The sequence below is a fragment of the Heterodontus francisci genome, chromosome 20 (assembly GCF_036365525.1).
Source record: "Heterodontus francisci isolate sHetFra1 chromosome 20, sHetFra1.hap1, whole genome shotgun sequence".
Classification (NCBI taxonomy): Eukaryota; Metazoa; Chordata; class Chondrichthyes; order Heterodontiformes; family Heterodontidae; genus Heterodontus; species Heterodontus francisci.
In genome coordinates this window covers 36,139,217-36,165,980 of record NC_090390.1, presented here as the reverse complement: position 1 = coordinate 36,165,980, position 26,764 = coordinate 36,139,217, and the positions used below count along the sequence as shown (strand labels likewise).

Genomic DNA, 26,764 nt, shown 5'->3' with positions numbered 1-26,764 from the left:
TGCATTCTCTACAGCCGAGAGTGCGAGTCCAAAAGGCTTTGTTGCCTGCCTGGTGCCAGGGTTCAGGACATCAGCTCGGGGCTGGAGGGGAACTTGCATTGGGGGGTGGGGAGGATCCAGCTGTCACAGTCCATGTGGGTATCAATGTCATAGATAAGACAAGGAAAGAGGATCTGCTTAGGGATTATGAGCAGCTCGGGGCCAAATTAAAAAGCAGAACCACAAAGTAATAATTCTGGATCACTACCTGAGCCACGAGCGAATTGGCGTAGGGTAAGATTACAGGGTTGAATGCATGTCTCAAAGATTAGGGAGAAATGGGGCACTGGCACTAGTACTGGGAAAAGAGGGAGCTGCCCCACTGGGGCAGTCATCAACTGAACTGTGCTGGGACCAGTGTTCTGGTTAGTCATATAACTAGGGCGGTAGAGAGGGCTTTAAACTAAAGAGTGTGGAGGGGGGGGGGGGGGAAGGAAGGGATCACGTGAGGGGAGAGGTGATAAATTGAAGAGAAAGAACAAGGCAATAGACTAGGGTAGCGATATGGGTAATGATAACCAGAGAGAGTGGCAGGAAGGGATAGAATGTATAAACTGAAGAGTGCACCAGCAGATAAGACCAGAGTTTGCAAGAACGGTAAAAAGACAGAATTAAAAGCTCTGTATCTGAAATCACGCAGCATTCGCAACAAAACGGATGAATTGTTAGCACAAATAGAAATAAATATGATAGCCATTTCAGAGATGAGGTTGCAAGGTGACCAAGGCTGGGCCATAATATTCAAGGGTATTTGACATTTTTGAAGAACAGGAAGCTAGGAAAAGGTGGTGGGGTAGCTCTGTTAATTAAGGATGACATTAGTGCAATAGTGAGAACTGACCATAGTTCAGAAGATCAAGAAGATCTGCACTGAGTGCTGCTGGAGGGCACAATGTGTGAAGAAAGGAGTTTGATAAGTGAGTGGATTTTAAGGGTTAATCTCTCAAGTCTAGTTTTTGTTTTGTTTACATTTAGCAATTAAGGGAAATTACTGTTTACGTTAAGAGGCAAGTTAAGTTTCTTATAAAGTTTTAAACAGGAGTATATAAGCTCTCTGAGAGTAGCTGTAGCTAGTTAATTACATAGCTAACTTAAACTGGTTTCTGAGCTTGAGCAAACCTGACACATCATTGTTTACAGAGAGTATAAATTCAGGGGTCTCTCAGTGCTACTTATCTGCACTGAGTGCTGCTGGAGGACACAGTGTGAAGAAGGGAGTTTGGTAAGTGAGGGAGGTCGATAAGGAGGGGAACTATAAATTAAGAAAAAATAAATTTAATTAAAACAGCACAGTAAAGATGGCAGAACAGTTGACGTGTCACAGCTACAGTATGTGGGAGCTCCTGGATGATACGGCAATCCATGGCAACCAGGTCTGTAGTAAGTGTCTGCGGCTTGGGGAGCTTCGGGTCAGAGTCATTGAGCTGGAGGCCGAATTGCAGATGTATTGCGGAAGAGAAAGTTACCTGGACACTTTGTTCCAGAAGACAGTCACACCCCTTAGGATAGGGCCAACTGTTTTGGTCCGTGGTCAGGGACAGGAGGTGTGACTATGAGTAAGGCAGGTAAGGGGAAATCGAGAAGGTGGGAGTGGAGGAGTCTCAGCCCTTGCAATTGAGCAACAAATATGAGGTTCTTGCGGCTTGTATGGACAAGAGTGAGGGCTGTAGTGCGGATGAGCAGACTGGCCATGGCACCATGGTATAGGAAGCCATTCAAGTGGGGAGAGCAAAAAGAAAAGTAATGGTAGTAGGGAACAGTATAGTGAGGGTGGAGATTGACACTGTTCTCTGCAACAAAGAGCAAGAGTCCAGAAGGCTGTGCTGTCTGCCTGATGCCAGGGTTTGGGACATCTGCTCAGGGCTGCAGTGGAACTTACAGTGGGAGGGGGAGGATCCAGTCATCTTGGTCCATGTAGGTACCAACGACATAGGCAAGACAAGGAAAGAGTTCTGCATAATCAGTATGAGGAGCGAGGCACCAAATTAAGAAGCAGAACCTAAAAGGTAATAATTTCTGGATTATTACCTGAGCCACGTGCAAATTGGAGTAGGGCAAATAAGAATAGAGAAATGAATGCGTGGCTCAAAGACTGGTGTGGTAGAAGTGGGTTCCCGTTCATGGGGCACTGGCACCAGTACTGGGGAAAGTGGGGGCTGTACAGCTGCGACGGTCTGCACCTGAACCGTGCTAGGACCATTGGCAAGCCGCATAACTAGGGAAGTAGAGAAGGTTTAAAACTAAATAGTGCGGGCACAGGATCAAATTTGGGAAGATGTGGTCAAAGAGTAGAGACAAGTGTCATGCTAGGCCCCCACCTGTCAAGAATGAAGCACATTAATTTTGTCATGAACATTTTAAACTGTTACTGGAGTTACTGGGCCGACCATGACTCATGGCCCTCCTGCCTTGGGCACTATGGCGTTGGAAGGATGAATGAGAACGGGCAGAGACTGCTTGAGTTGTGTACCTATCATAACCTCTGCATCACCAACTCGTTCTTTCACACTAAACCCTGTCACCAGGTTTCATGGAGGCACCCAAGATCACGTCGTTGGCACCAGCTAGACCTCATTGTCACAAGGCGAGCCGCCTTAAACAGTGTTCAAATCACACGCAGCTTCCACAGTGCGGACTGCGACACCGACCACTCCCTGGTGTGCAGCAAGGTTAGACTCAGACCAAAGAAGTTGCATCATTCCAAGCAGAAGGGCCACCCGCGCATCAACACGAGCAGAATTTCTCACCCACAGCTGTTACAAAAATTTCTAAATTCACTTGTAACAGCCCTTCAAAACACTCCCACAGGGGATGCTGAGACCAAGTGGGCCCACATCAGAGACGCCATCTATGAGTCAGCTTTGACCACCTACGGCAAAAGTGCGAAGAGAAATGCAGACTGGTTTCAATCTCATAATGAAGAGCTGGAACCTGTCATAGCCGCTAAGCGCATTGCACTTTTGAACTACAAGAAAGCCCCCAGCGATTTAACATCCGCAGCACTTAAAGCAGCCAGAAGTACTGCACAAAGAACAGCTAGGCGTTGCGCAAACGACTACTGGCAACACCTATGCAGTCATATTCAGCTGGCCTCAGACACCGGAAACATCAGAGGAATGTATGATGGCATGAAGAGAGCTCTTGGGCTAACCATCAAGAAGATCACCCCCCTCAAATCTAAATCGGGGGACATAATCACTGACCAACGCAAACAGATGGACCGCTGGGTTGAGCACTACCTAGAACTGTACTCCAGGGAGAATGCTGTCACTGAGACTGCCCTCAATGCAGCCCAGCCTCTACCAGTCATGGATGAGCTGGACATACAGCCAACCAAATCGGAACTCAGTGATGCCATTGATTCCCTAGCCAGCGGAAAAGCCCCTGGGAAGGACAGCATTACCCCTGAAATAATCAAGAGTGCCAAGCCTGCTATACTCTCAGCACTACATGAACTGCTATGCCTGTGCTGGGACGAGGGAGCAGTACCCCAGGACATGCGCGATGCCAACATCATCACCCTCTATAAAAACAAAGGTGACCGCGGTGACTGCAACAACTACCGTGGAATCTCCCTGCTCAGCATAGTGGGGAAAGTCTTTGCTCGAGTCGCTCTGAACAGGCTCCAGAAGCTGGCCGAGCGCGTCTACCCTGAGGCACAGTGTGGCTTTCGTGCAGAGAGATCGACTATTGACATGCTGTTCTCCCTTCGTCAGATACAGGAGAAATGCCGTGAACAACAGATGCCCCTCTACATTGCTTTCATTGATCTCACCAAAGCCTTTGACCTCGTCCGCAGACGTGGTCTCTTCAGACTACTAGAAAAGATCGGATGTCCACCAAAGCTACTAAGTATCATCACCTCATTCCATGACAATATGAAAGGCACAATTCAACATGGTGGCTCCTCATCAGAGCCCTTTCCTATCCTGAGTGGTGTGAAACAGGGCTGTGTTCTCGCACCCACACTTTTTGGGATTTTCTTCTCCCTGCTGCTTTCACATGCGTTCAAATCCTCTGAAGAAGGAATTTTCCTCCACACAAGATCAGGGGGCAGGTTGTTCAACCTTGCCCGTCTAAGAGCGAAGTCCAAAGTACGGAAAGTCCTCATCAGAGAACTCCTCTTTGCTGACGATGCTGCTTTAACATCTCACACTGAAGAATGCCTGCAGAGTCTCATCGACAGGTTTGCGTCTGCCTGCAATGAATTTGGCCTAACCATCAGCCTCAAGAAAACGAACATCATGGGGCAGGATGTCAGAAATGCTCCATCCATCAATATTGGCGACCACGCTCTGGAAGTGGTTCAAGAGTTCACCTACCTAGGCTCAACTATCACCAGTAACCTGTCTCTAGATGCAGAAATCAACAAGCGCATGGGTAAGGCTTCCACTGCTATGTTCAGACTGGCCAAGAGAGTGTGGGAAAATGGCGCACTGACACGGAACACAAAAGTCCGAGTGTATCAGGCCTGTGTCCTCAGTACCTTGCTCTACGGCAGCGAGGCCTGGACAACGTATGCCAGCCAAGAGCGACGTCTCAATTCATTCCATCTTCGCTGCCTTCGGAGAATACTTGGCATCAGGCGGCAGGACTATATCTCCAACACAGAAGTCCTTGAAGCGGCCAACATCCCCAGCTTATACACACTACTGAGTCAGCGGCGCTTGAGATGGCTTGGCCATGTGAGCCGCATGGAAGATGGCAGGATCCCCAAAGACACATTGTACAGCGAGCTCGCCACTGGTATCAGACCCACCGGCCGTCCATGTCTCCGTTATAAAGACGTCTGCAAACGCGACATGAAATCGTGTGACATTGATCACAAGTCGTGGGAGTCAGTTGCCAGCATTCGCCAGAGCTGGCGGGCAGCCATAAAGACAGGGATAAATTGTGGCGAGTCGAAGAGACTTAGTAGTTGGCAGGAAAAAAGACAGAGGCGCAAGGGGAGAGCCAACTGTGCAACAGCCCCAACAAACAAATTTCTCTGCAGCACCTGTGGAAGAGCCTGTCACTCCAGAATTGGCCTTTATAGCCACTCCAGGCGCTGCTTCACAAACCACTGACCACCTCCAGGCGCGTATCCATTGTCTCTCGAGATAAGGAGGCCCAAAAGACTGGAGTGAAGAAAGGTCTTGTTAAGCAGATCAGCCGTGGCTGGAAAATATATTTGCATATTAACAGACGGTGACTGGAAAGACAAAGGACCATTCTCTGACACATTCAACCCACAATGGACCTTGATTACCAGATACTATGTGTAAGAGACGCATTCCAGAGACTGCTACGGTGATACAACCCAAGACGTGTTCAGACCAGTTAGTTACATGATTAACCTGCTTGGCAACCTGGGGTTTTCTGAATTGTACACACAGTTTGAACAGAGAAAATCTGTTTGCTCCTGAACTGAGAAGATCTCTCCTGTCTGCTCTCATCTCCTTCTCACAAGCCTCTGAATCCACTGAAGACACATGAACCCCAAGAGAGAAAAGTCTCCTACAGCGGACAAGATTTAAGAAAAATACTGGACCCCAACGAAAAGCAAGATCTACCTACAATCAAGGACTCTACAATGAGCTCGAAGAACTGTAACAAAAATTCTTCAGATATTGCCCCAAACTTTTCCACTTTATTTTCCTTCTGCTCTTTTCTGTCTCTATTTGCATGCATGTGTGCATCACGTACGCATGCTAGCATGGGTACGTCGTATATCCATAGGCGTCAACCGAATTAGAGTTTGTTAGAGTTTAAATAAATTTCAACTTTTCTTCTTTAAAACCAAGAAAGCCAGCTTGTGCTGGTTTCTTTGCCTTAAAATTGGAAAGTGGCGAACAGGGATTCACCAAGGGAGAGCTAAAAACACGGTGTGTTTAAAACTAAAACCTGTTACAGTAAGACCAGGTGAAGGCTGAAGGGGAACCCTAGACCTCTTTCTCACCTGGTCTTAACAGAAGACGAGAGAAAGCTGTTAATATGGGAATCGATACTGTCCCTTCCTGCCATGGTCAGTGTGAGTACAAATCTAATGGTAAATCAGCAGACAAGGCTACAGGTTACAAAAATAATAAAAAGGACAAAACTAAAGGCTCTTATTTCAAATGCTACGTGCATTCAGATAAAACAGATGAACTGAAAGCGCAAATAGAAATAAATATGAACGATCTGAGAGCCATTACAGAGACACGGCTGCAGGATGACCTGAATATTGAAGGGTACATGACATTTAGGAAGGACAGGAGCTAGGAAAAGGTGGAGGGGTAGCTCTGTTAATTAATGATGGTATTAGCACAATAGCGAGGAAGCTCAGGAAACCAGGATTTGGAAGCAGTTTGGGTCTAGATGAAAAACGATAAAGGCAAGAAGTCACTTGTGGGAGTGGTGCACAGGCCCCCTAACAGTAACCAGACAGTAGGACAGAGTATAAAGGAAGAAATAATGCAGCTTGTCAGAAAGGTATGGCGATAATCATGGGGGAATTTAATTTACATACAGACTGGAAAAATCAGATGGGCAAAGGCAGCTTAGGTGAGGAGTTAATGAAATGTTTTCGGGATAGTTTCTTAGAATAGCACGTTCTGGAGCCAACCAGAGAGCAGGCTATACTAGACCCGATACTGTGCAACGAAATAGGATAGTTCATCATCTCACAGTGAAGGCACCACTAGGCAGCAGTGATCATAATATAACTGAATTTTGCATTCATTTTGAGGGAGAGAAGAATGGGTGCAAGACTAGTATTTTAAACTTAAATAAGGGTAATTATGAGGGCATGAAAGCAGAGCTAGCAAAGGTAAACTGACAAAGTAGGTTAAGGGATAGGTCAATAGAGATGCAGTGGCAGATATTTAAAGGGATATTTCAGAATACACAGAATGGATACATTCCACCGAGAAAGAAAAATTCCAAGGGAGCACCCACTAACAAAGTTAAAAGATAGTATCAAACTTAAAGAAAAATCAAGTGAGCGTTGGTCCTATAGAAAGCGAGTCTGGAGAATTAATAAGGGAAAATAAGGAGATGGCAGATGAATTGAACAGGTATTTTGCATCGGTCTTCACCATGGAGGATACAAGTAACATCCCAGAAATAACCGTAAAGCAGGAAATGGAAGGCACGGCGGAACTCAAGAAAATTACAATCACCAGGGAAGTAGTACTGAGCAAATTGTTGGAGCTGCGGGCTGACAAGTCCCCGGGTCCTGATGGACTTCATCCAAGGGTGTTAAAAGAAGTGGCTAGTGAGACAGTTGATTTGTTAGTTTTAATTTCCAAAATTCTCTAGATTGGGGGAAGGTTCCATTAGATTGGAAAATAGCCAATGTAACTCCTTTATTCAACAAGGGAGGGAGACAGAAAGAAGGAAACTAAATGCCAGTTAGCTTAACATCGGTCATAGGGAAAATGTTAGAAGCTATTATTAAAGACGCTATAGCAGGGCACTTAGAAAAAATTCAAGGTAATCAGGCAGAGTCAACATGGTTTTGTGAAAGGGAAATCATGTTACTTCTTCAAAGAACTCCAATAAATTGGTTAAACATGTGCAGTGGATAAAGGGGAACCGGTGGATGTATTGTACTTAGATTTCCAGAAAGCATTTGATAAGGAGCCACATCAAAGGTAATTGCGGAAAATAAAAGCTCATGGTGAAGGGGGTAACATTTTGGCATGGGAAGAAGATTGGCTAGCTCATAGGAAAGAGAGAGATTAGGCTTAAATGGGTCATTTTCTGGTTGGCAAGATGTAACGAGTGGTATGCCGCAGGGATCAGTGCTGGGGCCTCAACCTTTTACAATTTATTTAAATGACTTGGATGAATGGTCGAAGGTATAGTTGCTAAATTTGCTGATGACACAAAGATAGGAAAGTAAGTTGTAAAGAGGATGTAAGGAGGCTACAAAGGGGCATGGCCAGGTTAAGTGAGTGGGCAAAGATCTGGCAAATGGAGTATAATGTGGGAAAATTTGAAATTGTCCATTTTGGCAGGAAAAATAACAAAGCATATTATCTAAATGGTGAGAGATTGCATAGCTCTGAGATGCAGAGGGATATGGGTGTCCTAGTGCATGAATCGCAAAATGTTAGTCTACAGTTACAGCAAGTAATTAGGAAAGCTAATAGAATGTTATCATTTATTGCGAGCGTAATTGAATACAAAAGTAGGGAGGTTATGCTTCAGTTATACAGGGCATTGGTGAGACCACATCTGGAGTAGTTTGTACAATATTGATCTCCTTATTTAAGGAAGGATGTAAATGCGTTGGAAGCAGTTCAGAGAAGGTTTACTAGACTAATAGGTGAATGGACGTGTTGTCTTATGAGGAAAGGTTGGGCATGCTAGGCTTGGATCCACTGGAGTTTAGAAGAATAAGAGGCGACTTGGTTGAAACATAGAAGATCCTGAGGGGTCTTGACAGGGTGGATGCGGAAAGGATTTTCCTCTTGTGGGAGAATCTAGAACTCGGGTTCACTGTTTAAAAATAAGGGTCGCCCACTTAAGACAGAAATGAGTAGAAATTTTCTCTGAGGGTCGTGAGTCTTTGGAACTCTCTTCCTCAAAAGGCGGTGGAAGCAGAGTCTTTCATTCTTAAGGCAGAGGTAGATAGATTCTTGAAAAGCAAGGGGGCGAAAGGTTATTGGGAGTAGGTGGAAACATGGAGTTGAGGTTACAATCAGATCAGCCATAATCATGTAGAATGGCGGAGCAAGCTCGAGTGGCCTACTCCTGGTCCTAATTCATATGTAAGGTATGTATATGAAAGATGTAGAATCAGTTTGGATAGACATAAGAAATAGCAAAGGTAAAAAGTCACTTATGGAAGTAGTTTATAGGCCCCCTAACATAGTATACAGGAAGAAATAATGGGAGCTTCTAAGAAATGTACTGAAAAAATCATGGGCGATTTTAATCTTCATTTAAGATTGGATGCATCAGATGGGCAAAGATAGCCCGGAAGATGAGTTCATTTAGTGTATTCGTGACAATTTCTGAGAGCAGTACGGTCTAGTGCCAACCAGGGAACAGGTTTTGTGAAAGGAAAATAGTGTTTGACTAATTTATTAGAGTTCTTTGAGGAAGTAACAAGCAAAGTGGATAAAAGGGGAACCTGTAGATGCGGTGTATTTGGATTTCCAAAAGGCATTTGATAAGATGCCACATCAAAGGTTACTACACAAAATAAGAGCTCATGGTGTAGGGGGTAATATATTAACATGGCTAGAGGATTGGTTAGCTAACAGGAAGCAGAGTATAGGGATAAATGGGTCATTTTCGGGTTGGCAAGCTGTTACTAGTGGACTGCCACAGGGATCCAACTATTTACAATCTATATAAATGACTTGGATGAAGGGACCGAACGTATGGTAGCTACATTTGCTGATGACACAAAGATAGGTTAAGTGAGTGGGCAAAAACTTGGCAGATGGAGTATAAATGTGGGAAAATGTGAACTTGTCCACTTTGGCAGGAAGAATAGAAAAGCAGTATGGAGAGAGACTGCAGAAATCTACGGTACAGGGGGATGAGAGTGTCCTGGTACATGAATCACAAAGTCGGTAGCAGGTACAGCAAGTGGTTAAGAAGGCAAATGGAATGTTGGCATTTAATGCAAGACAAATTGAGTATAAAAGTAGGGAACTGTTGCTACAGGACCTTAGACCGCATCTGAGTACTGTGTACAGTTTTGGTGTCCTTACTAAAAGCCTATAAAGTTGCCAGAAACCTGAGGATTGGGAGGATTTTAGAATACAGCAAAGGAGGATGAAGAAACTAATAAAGAAAGGGAGAATAGCTCGCAAAAAAAAACAACTGTAAAAGCTTCTACAGGTACGCAAAAAGGAAACGTTTGGCTAAGACAAATGTGGGTCCATTACAGGCAGAGCCAGGAGAATTTATAATGGGGAATAGAGAAATGGCAGAGAAGCTAAATGAGTACTTTGTGTCTGTCTTCACTGAGGAAGATACAAGAAATCTCCCAGAATTGTGTCTGCGTGGGTTTTCTCCGGGTGCCTCCGGTTTCCTCCCACAAGCCAAAAGACTTGCAGGTTGATAGGTAAATTGGCCATTATAAATTGTCACTAGTATAGGTAGGTGGTAGGGAAATATAGGGACAGGTGGGGATGTTTGGTAGGAATATGGGATTAGTGTAGGATTAGTATAAATGGGTGGTTGATATTCGGCACAGACTCGGTGGGCCGAAGGGCCTGTTTCAGTGCTGTATCTCTAAAAAAAAAATTAGGGATCTAAGGGATTAAGGAGAATGAGGAATGAAGGAAACTAGTATTAGTAAGAAGACTGTATTGGAGAAATTGATGGGGCTGAAGAGTAATAAGACCCCAGGACCTGATATTCTACATCCCAGAGTGTTGAAAGCATTGGTGATCATCTTCCAAAATTCTATAGACTCTGGAACGGTTCCTGCAGATTGGAAGGTAGCAAATGTCACCCCACTATTTAAGAAGGGAGGGAGAGAGAAAACAGACCTGTTAGGCCTACATCAGTTGTTGGGAAAATGCTAGAATCTATTGTAAAAGATGTGATAAATGAACACTTGGACAATAATAATCTGATTGGGCATAGTCAACTTGGATTTATGAATGGGAAATCATGGTTGACAAACACGTTGGAGTTTTTTAAGGATGTTACTAATGGAATTGATAAAGGGGAGTCGGTGGACATGGTATACTTGGACTTTCAAAAGGCTTTTGATAAAGTACCCCACAGGAGTTTGGTTAGCAAAATTAAAGCAGATGGGATAGGAGGTAATTTACTGGCATGGATTAAGGGAGAATGCAGAGAGTAGGAATGAACGGTCATTCTCGTGTTGGCAGGCTGTGACTAGTGGGGTACCGCAAGGATCAGTGCTTGGGCCCCAGTTGCTCACAATATATATCAATGATTTGGATGTGGGGACCAAATGTAGTATTTCCAAGTTCGCGGATGACACAAAACCAGGTGGGAGTGTGTGTTGTGAGGAAGATGCAAAGTGGCTTCAAGGGGATTTGGACAGACTTAGTGAGTGGGCAAGAACGTGGCAGATGGAATATAGAGACATAGAGTCAGAGTTTTACAGCACAGAAACAGGCCCTTTGGCCCAACTCGCCTGCGCCGATCATCAAGCACCCGTCCAATCTAATCCCATTTTCCCGCACATGGCCTGTAGCCTTGTATGCTATGGCGTTTCAAGTGCTCAATTAAATACTTCTTAAATGTTGTGAGTGTTCCTGCCTCTACCACCCCTTCAGGCAGTGTGTTCCAGATTCCAACCACCCTCTGGGCGAATTTTTCTTCTCAACTCCCATTTAAACCTCCTGCCCCTTACCTTAAATCTATGCCCCCTAGTTATTGATCCCTCTGCAAAGGGAAACAGTTTCTTCCTATCTATCCGATCAACGCCCCTCTTAATTCTGTATAGCTCAATCAGGTGACCCCTCAGCCTTCTCTGCTCCAAGGAGAACAACCCCAGCCTATCTAGTCTCTCTTCATAACTGAAATGCTCCAGCCCAGGCAACATCCTGATGAATCTCCTCTGCACCCTCTCCAGTGCAATCACATCCTTCCTATAGTGTGGTGACCAGAACTATACACAGTACTCCAGCTGTGGCCTAACTAGCATTTTATACAGCTCCATCATAACCTCCCTGTTCTTATATTCTATGCCTCAGCTAATAAAGGCAAGTATCCCATATGCCTTTCTAACCACCTTATCCACCTGTGCTGCTGCCTTCAGTGATCAATGGACAAGCACCCAAAGGTCCCTCTAACCATCTGTACTCCCTAGGGTTCTACCATCCATTGTATATTCTCTTGCCTTGTTAGTCCCCCCAAAATGCATCACCTCACACTTCTTAGGATTAAACTCCATCTGCCACAGCTCCATCTATCTTACCAGCCCATCTATATCGTCCTGTAATCTAAGGCTTTCCTCCTCACTATTTATGACACCACCAATTTCTGTGGCATCTGCGAACTTACTGATCATACCTCCTATATTCACGTCTAAATCATTAATATACACTACAAACAGCAAGGGTCCCAGCACTGATCCCTGCGGTACCCCACTGGTGACAGGCCTCCATTTGCAAAAACAACCCTTGATCATCACCTTCTGCCTACTTCAACTAAGTCAATTTTGAATTCAATTTGCCAAATTACCCCGGATCCCATGGGCTCTTACCTTCTTAACTAATCTCCCATGCGGGACCTTATCAAAAGACTTACTGAAGTCCACGTAGACTACATCAACTGTTTTACCCTCATCTACACATCTAGTCACCTCCTCAAAAAACTCAATCCAATTTGTTAGACACGACCTTCCCCTGACAAAGCCATGCTGACTATCCCTGATTAATCCCTGCCTCTCCAAGTGGAGATTAATCCTGTCTCAGAATTTTTTCCAATAACTTCCTTACCACTGACGTTAGACTCACAGGCCTATAATTACCTGGTTTATCCCTGCTTGAATAATGGTACCACATTCGCTGTCCTCCAACCCTCTGGTACTACTCCTGTGGCCAGAAAGGATTTGAAAATTTGTGTCAGAACCCCTGCTATCTTCTCCCTGCCTCACATTGCAGCCTGGGATACATTTCATCTGGGTCTGGGGATTTATTCACCTTTAAGCCTGCTAATACTTCCTCCTTCTCAATGCTAATTTGATCAAATATAACACAATCCCCTCCCTGATCACTACACCTACATCGTCTCTCCCCACAGTGAACACAGATGAAAAGTAATCGTTCAAAGCCTCACCTATGTCCTCCAACTCCACACACAGATTGACTCTTTGATCCCTAATGGACCCCACTTTTTCCCTGGTTATCCTCTTGCCCCTAACATATTTATAAAACGCCTTGGGATTTTCCTTTATCTTGTCTCCCAGTGATTTTTCATGCCCCCTCGCTCTCCTAATTACTTTTTTTTTTAAGTTCTCCCCTACACTTTCTATACTCCTCTAGGGCCTCCGCTATTCTATAAAATTCTAACAGGGCTTGACAGGGTAGATGCAGGAAGGCTGTTCCCGATGGTGGGGGAGTCCAGCATCAGGGGTCATAATCTAAGGATACTGGGTAAAGCTTTCAGGAATGAGATGAGGAGAAATTTCTTCATTTGGAGAGTGGTGAGCCTGTGGAATTCGCTACCACAGAAAGCAGTTGAGGCCAAAAATTGTATGTTTTCAAGAAGGAGTTAGATATAGCTCTTGGGGCAAAAGGGACCAAAGGATATGGGGGGAAAACGGGAACAGGTTACTGAGTTGGATGATCAGCCATGATCATAATGAATGGTGGAGGATGCTCAAAGGGCCGACTGGCCTACTCCTGCTTCTATTTTCTATGTTTTCAGCACTCTGAATCTGCCATAAGCCTCCTTTTTTCTCTCTTTATTTAATCCTCTATATCCTTTGACATCCGTGGTTCCCTTGACCTTTACATGAACATGTTGGACCTGAACCCTCAAAATTTCTTTTCTGAATGACTCCCACTGGTCTGATGTAGACTTTCCTATAGAGGCTGCTCCCAGTCCACTTTGGCCAAATTCTGTTTTATCATATTGAAATCTGCCTTCCCTCAATAGTACTTTTATTTACGGTCCTTCTACATTCTTTTCCATAACTACCTTAGATCTTAGTTATGGTCACTATCCCCGAAATGCTCCCCCACTGCCACTTCTACCACATTCCCTCGGATTAAGTCCAGTACCGCTCCTCCTCTTGAGGAACTCTCTTCGTGCTGGCTCAAAAAGCTCTCCTGAATGCACTTGAAGAATTCCACCCCCTTTTTGCACTAATACTATCCCCTCTAATATAGGGGAAGTTGAAATCCTCTACTATTATTATCGTATTAATTTTGCACCTCTCGGAGATTTGCCTACCATATCTGCTCCTCTATCTCTCCCTGACTGTTTGGTTGCCTGTAGTACAATCCCAGCCAAGTGACTGCCCCCTTTTTGTTTTTAAGTTCTACCCATATGGCCTCATTAGAGGAACCTTCTAAGATAGCATCTCTCCTTACCGCAGTAATTGACTCTTTAATCGACAGTGCAATGCCACCCTCTTTTTTACCCCCTCCCCCATCACGTCTGAAGATTCTATGGGATATTAAGCTGCCCTTCCCTCAATTTTGTCTGAGTGATAGCAATAATATCATATTCCCATGTGTTAATCAACGCCCTCAATTCATCTGACTTACTAGTCAGGCTCCTTGTATTAAAATAGATACAACCAGCCTTGCATTATTTGCTTGAGCCTTAACAGGTCTACATTTACTCTGCCCTCCAGATTGACTTAGCTTCTCATTTATATTTGATGGTACATCACCCCCTACTGTGCTTCCACTCTGTATCCCACCCCCCTGCCAAATCAGTTTAAACTTCCCCCCCCCCACCAGCACTAGCAAACCTCCCAGCAAGGATGTTGGTTCCGTTCCGGTTCAGGTGCAACGCATCCAACTTGTACAGATCCCACCCTCGCCAGAAACAGGTCCAGTGATCCAATATAATGTGGAAAAACGTGAGGTTATCCACTTTGGTAGGAGGAACAGATGTGCAGAGTATTTCTTAAATGGTAAGAGATTTGGAAGTGTAGATGTACAAAGGGACCTGGGTGTCCTCGTCAATAAGTCACTGAAAGCTAACCTGCAGGTGCAGCAAGCAATTAAGAAGGCTAATGTTATGTTATCCTTTATCGCAAGAGGATTTGAGTAGAAGAGTAGCGAAGTCTTGCTTCAATTGTCTAGAACCTTGACTAGACTGCACCTGCAGTACTGTGTGCAGTTTTGGTCCCCTTACCTCAGGAAAGATATTATTGCCATAGAGGGAGTGCAACGAAGAAAGTTCACCAGACTTGTTCCCAGGATGGCGGGACTGTCCTATGAAGAGAAATTGGGAAAACTGGACCTGCATTCTCTAGAGTTTTGAAGAATTAGAGGTGATCTCATTGAAACCTACAAAATACTTAAAGGGATACTTAAAGACAACGTAGATGCAGGTAAGATGTTTCCCCTAAAATAAAAGCAAAATACTGCGGATGCTGGAAATACTCAGCAGGTCTGACAGCATCTGTGGAGAGAGAAGCAGAGTTACCGTTTCGAGTCAGTGATCCTTCTTTGGAACTGGCAAATATTAGAAATGTCAAAGGTTATAAGCAAGTAAAGCAGGGGCGGGGCAAGAGATAACAAAGGAGAAGGTGTAAATAGGACGAGGTCACAGAATAGCTGACCAGAATGTCATGGAGCAAAGGCAAACAATATGTTAATGATGTGTTGAAAGACAAAGCATTAGTACAGATAAGGTGTTAACGGACTGAAAATTGAATAGCAGCAAGTACAAACATGAAAAAAAAAGTGGGTAAGCAAACTGAACAAACTAAGATGAATTAAGGGGGAAGCCACTTTTGACAGAGATGAGGAGAAATTTCTTTATTCAGAGAGTTGTGAATCTTTGGAATTCTCTACCCTGGAGGGCTGTAGAAGCTCAGTAATTGAGTATGTTTAAAGCCCAGATTGACAGATTTCTAAATACCAATGACCTAAAGGAATATGAGGATATGTAGAATGGCGGGGCAGGCTCGATGGGCTGAATGGCCTACTCCTGTTCCTATGAAAGGATATAATTGTATTAGCAGTTCAGAGAAGGTTCACTCAACTGATTCCTGGGATGAAGGGGCTATCTTATGAGGAAAGGTTAAGCAGGTTGGACCTATGCCCACTGGAGTTCAGAAAGAATGACAGGTGATCTTATTGAAACATATAAGATCCTGGGGGACTTGACAGGGTGGATGCTTAGAGGATGTTTCCCCTTGTAGGAGAGTCTACAACTGGGGGACACAGTTTAAAAATTAGGGGTTTCCATTTTAAGACAGAGATGAGGACAATTTTTTTCTCAGAGGGTCGTTAGTCTGTGGAATTCTCTTCCCCAGAGAGCAGTGGAGGATGAGACACTGAATATATTCAAGGCTGAGTTAGATTTTTGATCGACAAGAGAGTCAAGGGTTATGGGGGGCACGCAGAAAAGTGGAATTAAGGCCACAAACAGATCAGCCACAATCCTATTGAATTGCGGAGCAGGCTCCAGGGGCTGAAAGGCCTACTCCTGCTCCTATTTCTTGTGTTCTTGTGACCTAGTTCTAATTTTATTATTCCTGAATTCTCCGACATGAGGAAATAGTCTACTCTACTGACTCACTTAAATAATTTTAAATACAACAATTACCCCCCTCAACTGCCCAAACTCAAGGGGATTCAAAGGGTGTATTAAACCTGTCCTCATAATATAATTGTTTAAGTCCTGATATCATGCTGGTGAACCTGTGCCGTGCTCTTTCCAAAACCAGTATCTTTCCTGCGGTGTGGTACCCAAAACTGAATGTGGCCATTCCAGATGTGATCTGGCCACAGCTGTGTATGTCTGAAGCATCAATTTTGAATTACAATGCCCTTAAGATACTTTTCTTGATTACTTTTTGTACATATGCACTAGCTTTTAGAAAGTTGTGTGCATGGACACCAACATCCTTTTTATCTTCCACGGGTCCAAGGCTTTCATCATTAAGAAAATACCCCAGTTTATCTTTCTCAGATCCAAAGCTGATGGCCTCACACTTCCCCACATTGAACTCCATTTGCCATAGTTTTGCTCACTCATTTAGTCTGCCTATATCCTTTGCAACTTAAGTGTTATCTGGAAACTTGAATATACAATTCTTTTTCCTTTCATCCTTCCTTTCCTCCTTTTGGCCTCCTTGTCTCGAGAGACAATGGGCAAGCGCTTAGAGGTGGTCAGTGGTTTGTGGAGCAATGGCTATAAAGGCCAATTCTACAGTGACAGACTCTTCCACAGGTGCTGCAAATAAAGTTGGTTGTCGGGGCTGTTACATAGTTGGCTCTCTTCTTACACTTCTGTCTCTTTTCCTGCCAACTGCCGAGTCTCTTTGACTCGCCTCTCTTCAGCCCCGCCTTTATAGCTGACCGCCAGCTCTGGCAATCGCTGGCAACTGGCTCCCACGACTTGTGATCAATGTCGCAAGACTTCGTGTCGCGTTTGCAGACGTCTTTAAAGCGAAGACATGGACGGTTGGTGGGTCTGATACCAGTGACGAGCTCACTGTACAAAACGTCCTTGGGGATCCTGACATCTTCCATGCGGCTCAGGCCAAGCCATCTCAAATGCCGCTGGCTCAGTAAAGCATACATGCTGGGGATGGTGGCTGCCTCGAGGACTTCTGCATTGGAGATACGGTCCTGCCACCTGATGCCAAGGATTCTCCAGACACTGAAGATAGAATGCGTTGAGACGTCGCTCTTGGCTGACATACGTTGTCCAGGCCTCGCTGCCGTACAGCAAGGTATTAAGGACACAGACTTGAATCACACGGACTTTTGTGTTCCGTGTCAGTGCACCATTTTCCCACACCCTCTTGGTCAGTCTGGACATAGCAGCAGATGCCTTTCCCATGCGCTTGTTGATTTCTGCATCAAGAGCCAGGTTACTGGTGATGGTTGAGCATAGGTAGGTGAACTCTTGAACCACTTCCAGAGTGTGGTCGCTGATATTGACGGATGGAGCATTTCTGACATCCTGTCCCATGATGTTCGTTTTCTTCAGGCTGATGATTAGGCCAAATTCGTTGCAGGCAGCCGCAAACCTGTTGATGAGTCTCTGCAGACACTCTTCCGTGTCAGATGTTAATGCAGCAAAGTCAGCAAAGAAGAGTTCCCTGATGAGGACCTTCCGCACTCTGGTCTTCGCTCTAAGACGGGCAAGGTTGAACAACCTGCCATCTGATCTGAAGACTTGAACACATGAGAGAGCAGCAGTGAGAAGAAGATCCCAAACAGTGTGGATGTGAAAACACAACCCTTTGTCACACCACTCAGGATGGGAAAGGAGTCTGATGAGGCACAGTTATGCTGAATTGTGCCTTTCATATTGTCATGGAATGAGGTGATGATGCTTAGTAGCTTTGGTGGACATCCGATCTTTGCTAGTAGTCTGAAGAGACCACGTCTGCTGACGAGGTCAAAGGCTTTGGTGAGATCTATGAAGGCAATGTAGAGGGGCATCCGTTGTTTGCAAAATTTCTCCTGTAGCTGGTGAAGGGAGAATAGCAGATCAATGGTGGATCTCTCTGCTCGAAAGCTGCACTTTGCCTCAGGGTAGACACGCTCAGCCAGCTTATGGAGTCTTTTTAAAATGACTCGAGCGAAAGCTTTCCCCACTGTGCTGAGCAGGGAGATTCCATGGTAGTTGTTGCGGTCACCCTCGTTCTTATAAAGGGTGGTGATATTGGCATCGCGCATGTCCTGTGGTAGCGCTCCCTCATCCCAGCACAGGCAAAGCAGTTCATGGAGTGCTGAGAGTATAGCAGGCTTGGCACATTTGATTATTTCAGTGGTAATGCCGTCCTTTCCAGGGGCTTTTCCACTGGCTAGAGAATCAATGGCGTTACTGAGCTCCGATTTTTTTGGCTGTTCGTTCAGCTCGTCCATGACTGGCAGAGATTGGGCTGCATTGAGGGCAGCATCAGTGACATCATTTTCCCCTGGTGTACAGTTCTAGGTCGTGCTCCACCCAGCGGTCCATTTGCTTGCTTGGGTCAGTGATCGTTTCCCCTGATTTAGACTTGAGGGGGGCGATATTTTTCCCTTCATCCTAGTCACTGATAAATATGGTGAAAAGCTGAGACCATAGTACAGATCCCTTGGGAACGCCACTTGTCATATTCTAATCAGAGAATTTTTAAAAATCCATATCCTTTTCCGACCTCCCAGATAATTCCCAACCCATATCATAATGTTACTCCTATCTCCATGCACTCTCAATTTTGTCAATATTTTCTTCCTATAAAACTAAACTAGATAAATATGATAATAGAATTAATACTAATCGTCATAGTACACTAATCAGCTTCCAAAATTTATGTACAAACCTTTAATTTGCCTACAGCACAGTTTCCAGGAACTTGGAAAGATGGCCATCAAAGTAACTTCCTTATTGAGCAATGAGCTAAAATTCAAGAGGTATGAGCTGTGTTACATGGGATCCTTTCTTGGTGACTGGAGCTCTCAAAATTCTGGTTGGGAGTCTAGTGTAGCACTTGACCTGCCACAGCTTTGCTATTTGTTAATTCATTATCACAAAGAAAAAATACACAGAAACTTTAACTTACCAGCATGTAGTGCAAACAACATCTTGTAAAGGTGAGTGTAAAATTTCATAGGGTCAATGTTCAACACATCACCTGAAGAACACAAAAGAAAGTTGAAACATTTGAATTTGTAGAGTCGGGAGTTGCTTTTAAAAGTTTCAATCTGACATTTTAAGAAGAGCAGCATAATGATCAGATATATTGTGAAATTAAGAAACGATTGCCACCATTACATTTCACATGACATCTGAAAGTCTGCTCATCAAAGGGTCCTACCTTGACCAGAAAGTACATGAAAGGCAGCCTGAATACAATGAAGGCACTCTCTGTAATTAAGACTCTGTAACGAGAAAACTGAAGTTCAGTCTAAGGGTACATAGCAATCAATACAAGAGCAAGACGTCTGATCCAATGATATGCAATATAAAATCTCTCCACTTAAATTAAGTAATGGAATAACGTGCACTCACCCCAGAGTCAATCAGAGAATATAGTACTACCAGAAGGTCATCAAAGAATTCCACATTAATCAGGTGAGCAAATCTGTGAGAACATTTATACGGTTAATCTCTACATTTGGAAAGAACATTGAAAATACAGCTGATTATACAGTGATCTGCAATTGCAAGAGTCAAATCACAAAACTTAAACAGTGATGTTGGAATTCTAGTTTTAAACAGCGTCCCTGCAATGTACAAACAAATTAAAAGTGCTCCCTTACTTGGCAAGGCCTTCCAGAACACCAGGAAGGAGAACAGATTTTTGTGCTTTTTTCAGGATTCTGAAGTACGTCAGAAACATAATGTTTAGGATTTCAGTGTGCTGTCAGCAAAACAGAAAACTCCATTAGTAAAATTTTACTTTGTATGAATGAAAAATAAAACATATTGAGAAAGTTCAACATTTTTTGTAGAAGTAATCCATCTACACAACTAACTATAAACAATAAAATAAAAGCAAAATACTGCAGATGCTGGAGATCTGAAATAAAAACTAAGAAATACTGGAAATACTCACAGGTCTGGCAGCATTTGAAGAGAGAGAAGCAGAGTTAGCGTTTCAGGTCAGTGACCTTTCATCAACTGGCCAGTTCTGATGAAAGGTCACTGACCTGAAACATCGACTGCTTCTCTCTCTCCATAGATGCTCCAGATCTGCTCAGTATTTCCAGCATTTCTTGTAACTATAAACAATATCATTTCTCAACTGAGCAAAGAAGAAAGCAACAGAAACTGAATTCAGCAGATCACTAATCATTGTGGCATGTTGCTTACATGCGGTCACAAACACACAGAAAACTTAGAACAGAGGACAAGGTATCTGCCCCCAAAATAAGCAGTCTTACAGATTGATGTCAGCTGTCAGATTTTGATTAAGAATTGGGGACACAAAGTAGCACTGTTGATATGCCACAGGCAAATTGCAGTGCCAGTAGCTCACAATGAAATGGTTACACTACGAGGACCAACAAACCAAATCAGTGACTGCAAACAATGCTTAATTCACAGATGTCGCAAACAAGCTGACTAGTGTATGACTTTAATAAAATCTTTGGAGCAAAAGTAATTTTAAAATGCACACTCACCTTCCACATGCAGCTCATTTTTAATGCTTTAGATCTTTCTTGTTTACATCATCTTTCAGTTCCACCACAAGCACTCCACACTTTACTGTAGTATCATAAACTCTGCATATATTTCACTCGATTACACCCTTTTAAAATCATCTCAGATCATCTTCGTGACCTCACTCCACAACAAATATCAATAGCAGATGAGTGGTTTGTAGAACTCCAGCTGTGGTAGCTTCTTTTTTAAATTTCAGTACCTTTTTGATCTATTGTAAATCTGTTTCTGACTTGGTTGGATGGAAGATGTCGGTAGCGTGCTTTCAGGGATCACTATTTAGGAGCAAATCAGAGATGTAGAGTAAAGCCTGGCTACCCGACTACATGTATCGGGTTCGGGTCTGGTTGAAATTCTGAGTCCAGCATTCGGGCTCGGGTAGGGTCGGGCTGGACTCTGCTTCCAGGAAGTCACGGGATCAGGCTTACCCATGATTCCCCACAACTCCAGCAGCAGGAATAGCCTGCTGCTGGAACAGATGAAGGAGATTCGGGTCGGATGGGGCTCGAAAAAAAATTGAAGGGCTCAGGTCAGCTGTGGTCAGGTCGGGTTTTAATTTTATATCCGAGCCAGGCTTTAATGTAGAGGTACTAAAGACTGAAACACAGAAACTACATACCAGTTTTAGTTTTTTGTCTGTACTCTCTGAAGCTTCTGTTTCTAGAAGTTCTTTCTCTAGTTTCTCCTCTGCTTTTTTCCACTGAAAAACAGACATTTTAAAAACAAATTGATTTACTTGTCGAACCATTTCCACACCTGGTGCTGCAACAAGAATTGGACAGTAGAAGCAGTACCTTTCTTTGCATCCTGGAAAGATTTTTCCTCTTCTCTTTGCACGTCATGAATCTTTTTTTAGGGGCGATCTCTTCCGAATCTTTTTTAACTTCCACTTCCTTAATCCGCAATGCAAGAAATGTCTTCAGCACCTGATTGGAGAAAAATTGCATTTGAACAGATTATGCCTGATTGGAATCACAAGGTGTAGAAATAAGTTACCAGGGAAGACCATAACAAGTGAACAGTACAAATGACTCAGCATAACTAAATGGATTTCTGTACAGAGAAGGATGAAACGACATGCTGAGCAGACAGGTAGTCAGGTTGGTCTATAAAAAGTAAAGGAGTACAGGGTTGCTGGATCTATTGACATTTCTGTACATTTTAAAATTATGATGTTACTCCCTGGTGAATCAATATATTTCATATCAGGAATGGTATGATGCAGCAGAGCACCAAACTAAATTTCACTATACATATAGATCTTTTAGTTCATTATTTCTATCACTCTGTCTTTGTGCACCACCCATGACCACCAAGGCTGCGAAGATGGACATACAACCCGTTCCCAAACATTTAAAGCAAGCATGAAAACAACGAAGATAACAGAGTACTTTTCCATCTTGACCTGAGGAGATGAAGCAAGAATACACTTCTAATGATAACATGGAGATATAATTTGAACAGAGTAATGAATTAAAAAAAATGCAATCATAATTTCATAATCAGCACTTTAAAAAGTTATGATAAGCAAAACACTTTAGGACTTGGATGTTACCATTTTTATTCTTTCATATTCAATTTGCCTACAACTACTACATAATACCTTTTGGATAATGTATTCAGATTATCCCAACATAAAGTCAAGCAATTCAATTTTTGTGGGCTTAAGATTACTTCTTTACAGCATAACAATATGACAGTCGACATTCTCAAAATATTGTACGCCTGAAGAATCAAGCCTTCAAAAAGAGATCGCAAAAGTTTGTACTACAAGCATTTAAGATGCAACCTTTAAATTGCAGAACCATTCTGAAAATTAGCAGTACCCCTACTATGGCCCAGGGTCCAGCTTGCATCCCACCTTGCTATCACAAGTAAACTTATTGCTCAATGCGCCTATGGGCCTAAATTGAGAATCCTTCAGCTTTTCCTGAGGGGAAGATGGAGATGTGAAAACATGAAAAGTAAACTAAGCACTCTACTGCAGGTCTCAAGTACACCACTCCTCACACTGTGGGCCCTTAGCAAGTGCCTTGCAGTAGCTTACAAAATGTATTTTGAATTTACAAATTTTAATTATGTTTGGACAAATCATCCGTGAGGTAATGAAATATTTATGAACAAACAGAAATAATGTGAGGATGAATTTTACATGAAATATCAATCCTATCTTTAACAGTAATGCTAAAACGTAAATCAAGAGGTGATGTAGAGCCACTAGCAAGATTGTAGCCAACACCCTTTCTAACATTCGAAGAAGAATGAGTCAATTTAATGGCATATATACACATTACCCTTTTGCACCCGCCTCATTGTTTGGCTAAACTAGAGTTTGATGCGCAGAAGTCAAAATAAGTCTGTTTTAATTTCTAAATTACAACCTGAAGATTTAAAGCTGTCCAGTTTATATCTGTAAGTAAATATTAAAAGCCAAAAAACAGGTAGAAAAACTGATTTATAGACCCAAATTGAATATAGTTCCTTCAAATGCTATTTTTTGCAATAATCTTTTTCACTGATTTTTATAATGAAAGATTCATCAGCTTTAAATTTGGATGTTTTATTTTTGTTTAAACTAGTTCCCGCAGGCTTCAGGACTGGCAGCTAGACCGACGGAGCAATCTTCCCAGAGGCATCCTCCTAACTGGCCATCTCCAAGCTTGCTGTCCTATAAAGGATGGGCTCCCGATGCTGCTGGCCCAATCAGAGGACTGACAGCCCACTGAGAGAGGCTCCACAACACGGAGGTGCCCTTGCTGGCCTCCATATCAGACATCAAGTCACCGGCATCACCGGTAAATCGGCCTGGAGGAGAAACCCATTGCATCGGTCTGGTCTGCAATTATGGCCTTTTATTAATTCAGCCCGGACATTGGAGCGTGGGACCTCAGGCTCCAAAGGCCCCCCGGCCTCCCACAGGAAGGCTGTCTCCATTGAGCTGGCGGCTTCCACACATGACAGGGGGCAGGCAGCCAACGCACCTCCCATCTTGCTCCTGGAAAAGTTCCCTGGCAGCGGAAATGTGTGGGGAAGGCACTCCGATGCAGCTCCCTGCCATTTTCTTGGGTTCCCTGCCTGCAAGCCCGCCACCGTAGGGGCGGGAAAATTCAGCCTGTTTCTGTTGGTGTCTTTTTACTTAGACCACCACAAAGTTTCAAATGTAGTGCTTGAGGTAATACCAATTAAAAGGTTGCAATTACTTAACTCACTAGAACTTACTTCAGGTTTGACCTCATAGTTTCTGCTTTTAACAAGACCGGAAATTATTTTGACCACCGCAAGCGAGGGCTGGCCGATTTTGTCCTGCTTAAAAAGCTTTTCCACAGCTCCACAACACATTTCTGAAATCTGAAGGAACATCACTGTAAATAACAAAGGCACATAAAACACCTATCACAGAATAGAATCACAGAATTTTATAACACAAAAACAGGCATTCCATCACAGTTAAGTCCCATTCTGTGTCTTTTACCAGACCCTTTAAAAGTTCTCTTTTTCAACTACTTATCCACTTTCCTTTTGCAAGCTAGTGTGGATTCCGCTTCTACCACTATTTCCAGTAGGGCATATTATTTCCCAACAATACTCTTAAAAAAAAAACCTCTGTTGTTTTGGTGATGGTCTTAAAAATAATCCCTTAAATTACCAGATCATTGACTAGTAATAGTTTATCCTCATTTACCAAGATGTCAGCCTCAGGTCAGTGGTAGTAATCTAGCGTCCAAGTCAGAAGGTTGTGGGTTCAAGCCTCACTCCACATACTTCAGCACATAATCCAGGCTGATACACCAGTGCAACACTGGAGAGGTTATTGTTTGACTGAGATGTTAAACTGAAGCCCTATCTACCCTCTTAGGGATGGGCATAAAAGATGAGCAGGCAAGTGGTGTCCTGAAAATACTTATCCTTCAACCATCATTAAAACAGATTGTTCATTTACCTCATTCCACGAGTCCTTCCTGTGTCTAAATTGGCTGAAGTATTTCTCTAGATTAAAACAGTGACTACACTTCAAAAATACTTAATTCACTGTGAAGTATTTTGTGATGCCGAGATTACAAATGCAAGGATACTTCTTATCTTATCAAAACACTTCATAAATTTGATTACCTCTGCCATAGCTCCTCTTAACCTCAACGAAAATAATGTCAGTTTCTCTAGTGTCTTATATTTAAAGCCCCTCAACCTGGATATCTTTCTCTTCCGAACTGTATCCATGACCATTTTATCTTCCCAACTGGTGCCCAAAACTGGACGTAATATTTTAACAGCAGTTTAATCAATGATTTGTGCATTACCACTTTGCTTTTATGCTCTATGCTCCCATTTATAAAAACCTAGTATCCGATGTGTAATGTACACATATGCACTCATTGTGTCATTTGATAAATAGTATCTTACAACAACTTTGTATTTATATAGCACTCCTCACATAGTAGAATGCCTCAGAACATTTTGCAAGTGGGGCAGAAGACCAGAATATGCAAGCGGAGTTGGACACTGCAGTGGACCAAAATCAAAGACAAAGATACATATTTAGGAGGTTTTTGAAAGAGTAGCCAGGTAAGTTGGATTTGGGACACTGTTCCAAATGGCAGGGGTGCTACAGTTGAAAGAATGGCCTCTGGTAGAGCAGGTGATGAGCAGTAGAGAGGAGATGGAAAAGCAAATGATGAGAATTGAGGCACAAAGCAAGAAAAGATTGTGCAAATAAGGTACACAGAGACTATGCGTCACTTTCTCTCTTTCACTTCATTTCTCTTACTCTCCCTTGCTTAATCTTTTGTTCTTGCCTTTCATTTGTTTGTCTCTGAAACTACAGCTGAAGAGAAGCACCTGCATCAAGCTCAACAGCATTGCTCGAACTCCTTTGACAATAGTTTTAGGTGAGAGCCAGTGTTTCGAAAGTGGGATGGTCAAGCCATAATGCTCCCATTACAGAAAATGAGTGAGTTTTAAAACAATGAAATCTGCTCACCTCAAAAGAAATAACTATATTTCCAATAGCTATTATTCATATGTGACTATTGACAGTGAATGGAGGCAGGCAATTTGACCTTGGGAGACATCACAACCAAGCCTGACCCCTTTCTCATCCAATATCCCATGCATAAGCAATTTAGCATAAGTTGCTGAACAGTGATCAATCGTGAAAACTTTGCCTGATTTTCCCCATCGTAATCCAAGGGAGCCAAGACCAACTGTAGCATCTCCACTGCTATTGTGGCTGAGATCAGCTAACTCAACATATTGAAGCTGAGATTCACTGGTCTTCAGAGCTCAGCTACTCACTAAAGTACTAAGATGAGCAAAACTATCTTCAAACTAGCCCAAAACTGCAGTATGAATGATAAATATCACATTAATGAGGAACCAGAAATATTTTATATTTTAAGAAAATACAGAACAAAGTTTCAAATAACCAATAAAACAAAACAAGTTCCATGAAACTCAAACTACTGTCTAGTTATTCATATTCATGTAGGCTCTGATTTATTTCCTGATTCCTTTGGGGTAACATTAAATGATTAAGGAGTTAACTACATTCCATTGAAATAACTTTCTGCAACTACTATGAAATAGCAATACAAAATAATACTTCCTGTGAAAAACATAGAAGTTATGAGAAAGCAGAGGCTGTGTAACTTGTGGCCCAGGGCTCTAAATAGCCCCAAGTCCTAGTAACTCTGTTCTAGATTTGGACAGGGCCATTTTAAGCACTATTTCTTGTCTCACTGGTGGAAAAATCTTGCATCGGAACACCAAGATAATCAATTTGAGACTTATGCAAATTAATGAAAACATGGATTTACATTTTATAGGCTGGATCTTTTCCTCATCCAGAAAGTAGGTTTTGTGGCGCAGGGGTGGGGGCCAGAGAATCGGAGTGGAACCACTTGTCATGGAACCCGACGCTGCGAATCCCAGTTCCCCGGGGGCGGGATAGGCTGACGACGATCTT

General features: G+C 43.1%; 1 protein-coding gene across 1 annotated transcript in view; it reads right to left on the bottom strand.

Moving 5' to 3' along the window:
- The window catches only part of noc3l (NOC3-like DNA replication regulator), a 79,571-nt gene that overhangs the window by 5,298 nt on the left and 47,509 nt on the right, over positions 1-26,764 (bottom strand). The window contains 7 exon segments of the mRNA XM_068052606.1: positions 19,199-19,270; positions 19,454-19,517; positions 19,648-19,720; positions 19,899-19,999; positions 21,422-21,502; positions 21,597-21,728; positions 24,022-24,150. Coding sequence (XP_067908707.1) covers positions 19,199-19,270; positions 19,454-19,517; positions 19,648-19,720; positions 19,899-19,999; positions 21,422-21,502; positions 21,597-21,728; positions 24,022-24,150 — 652 coding nt within the window.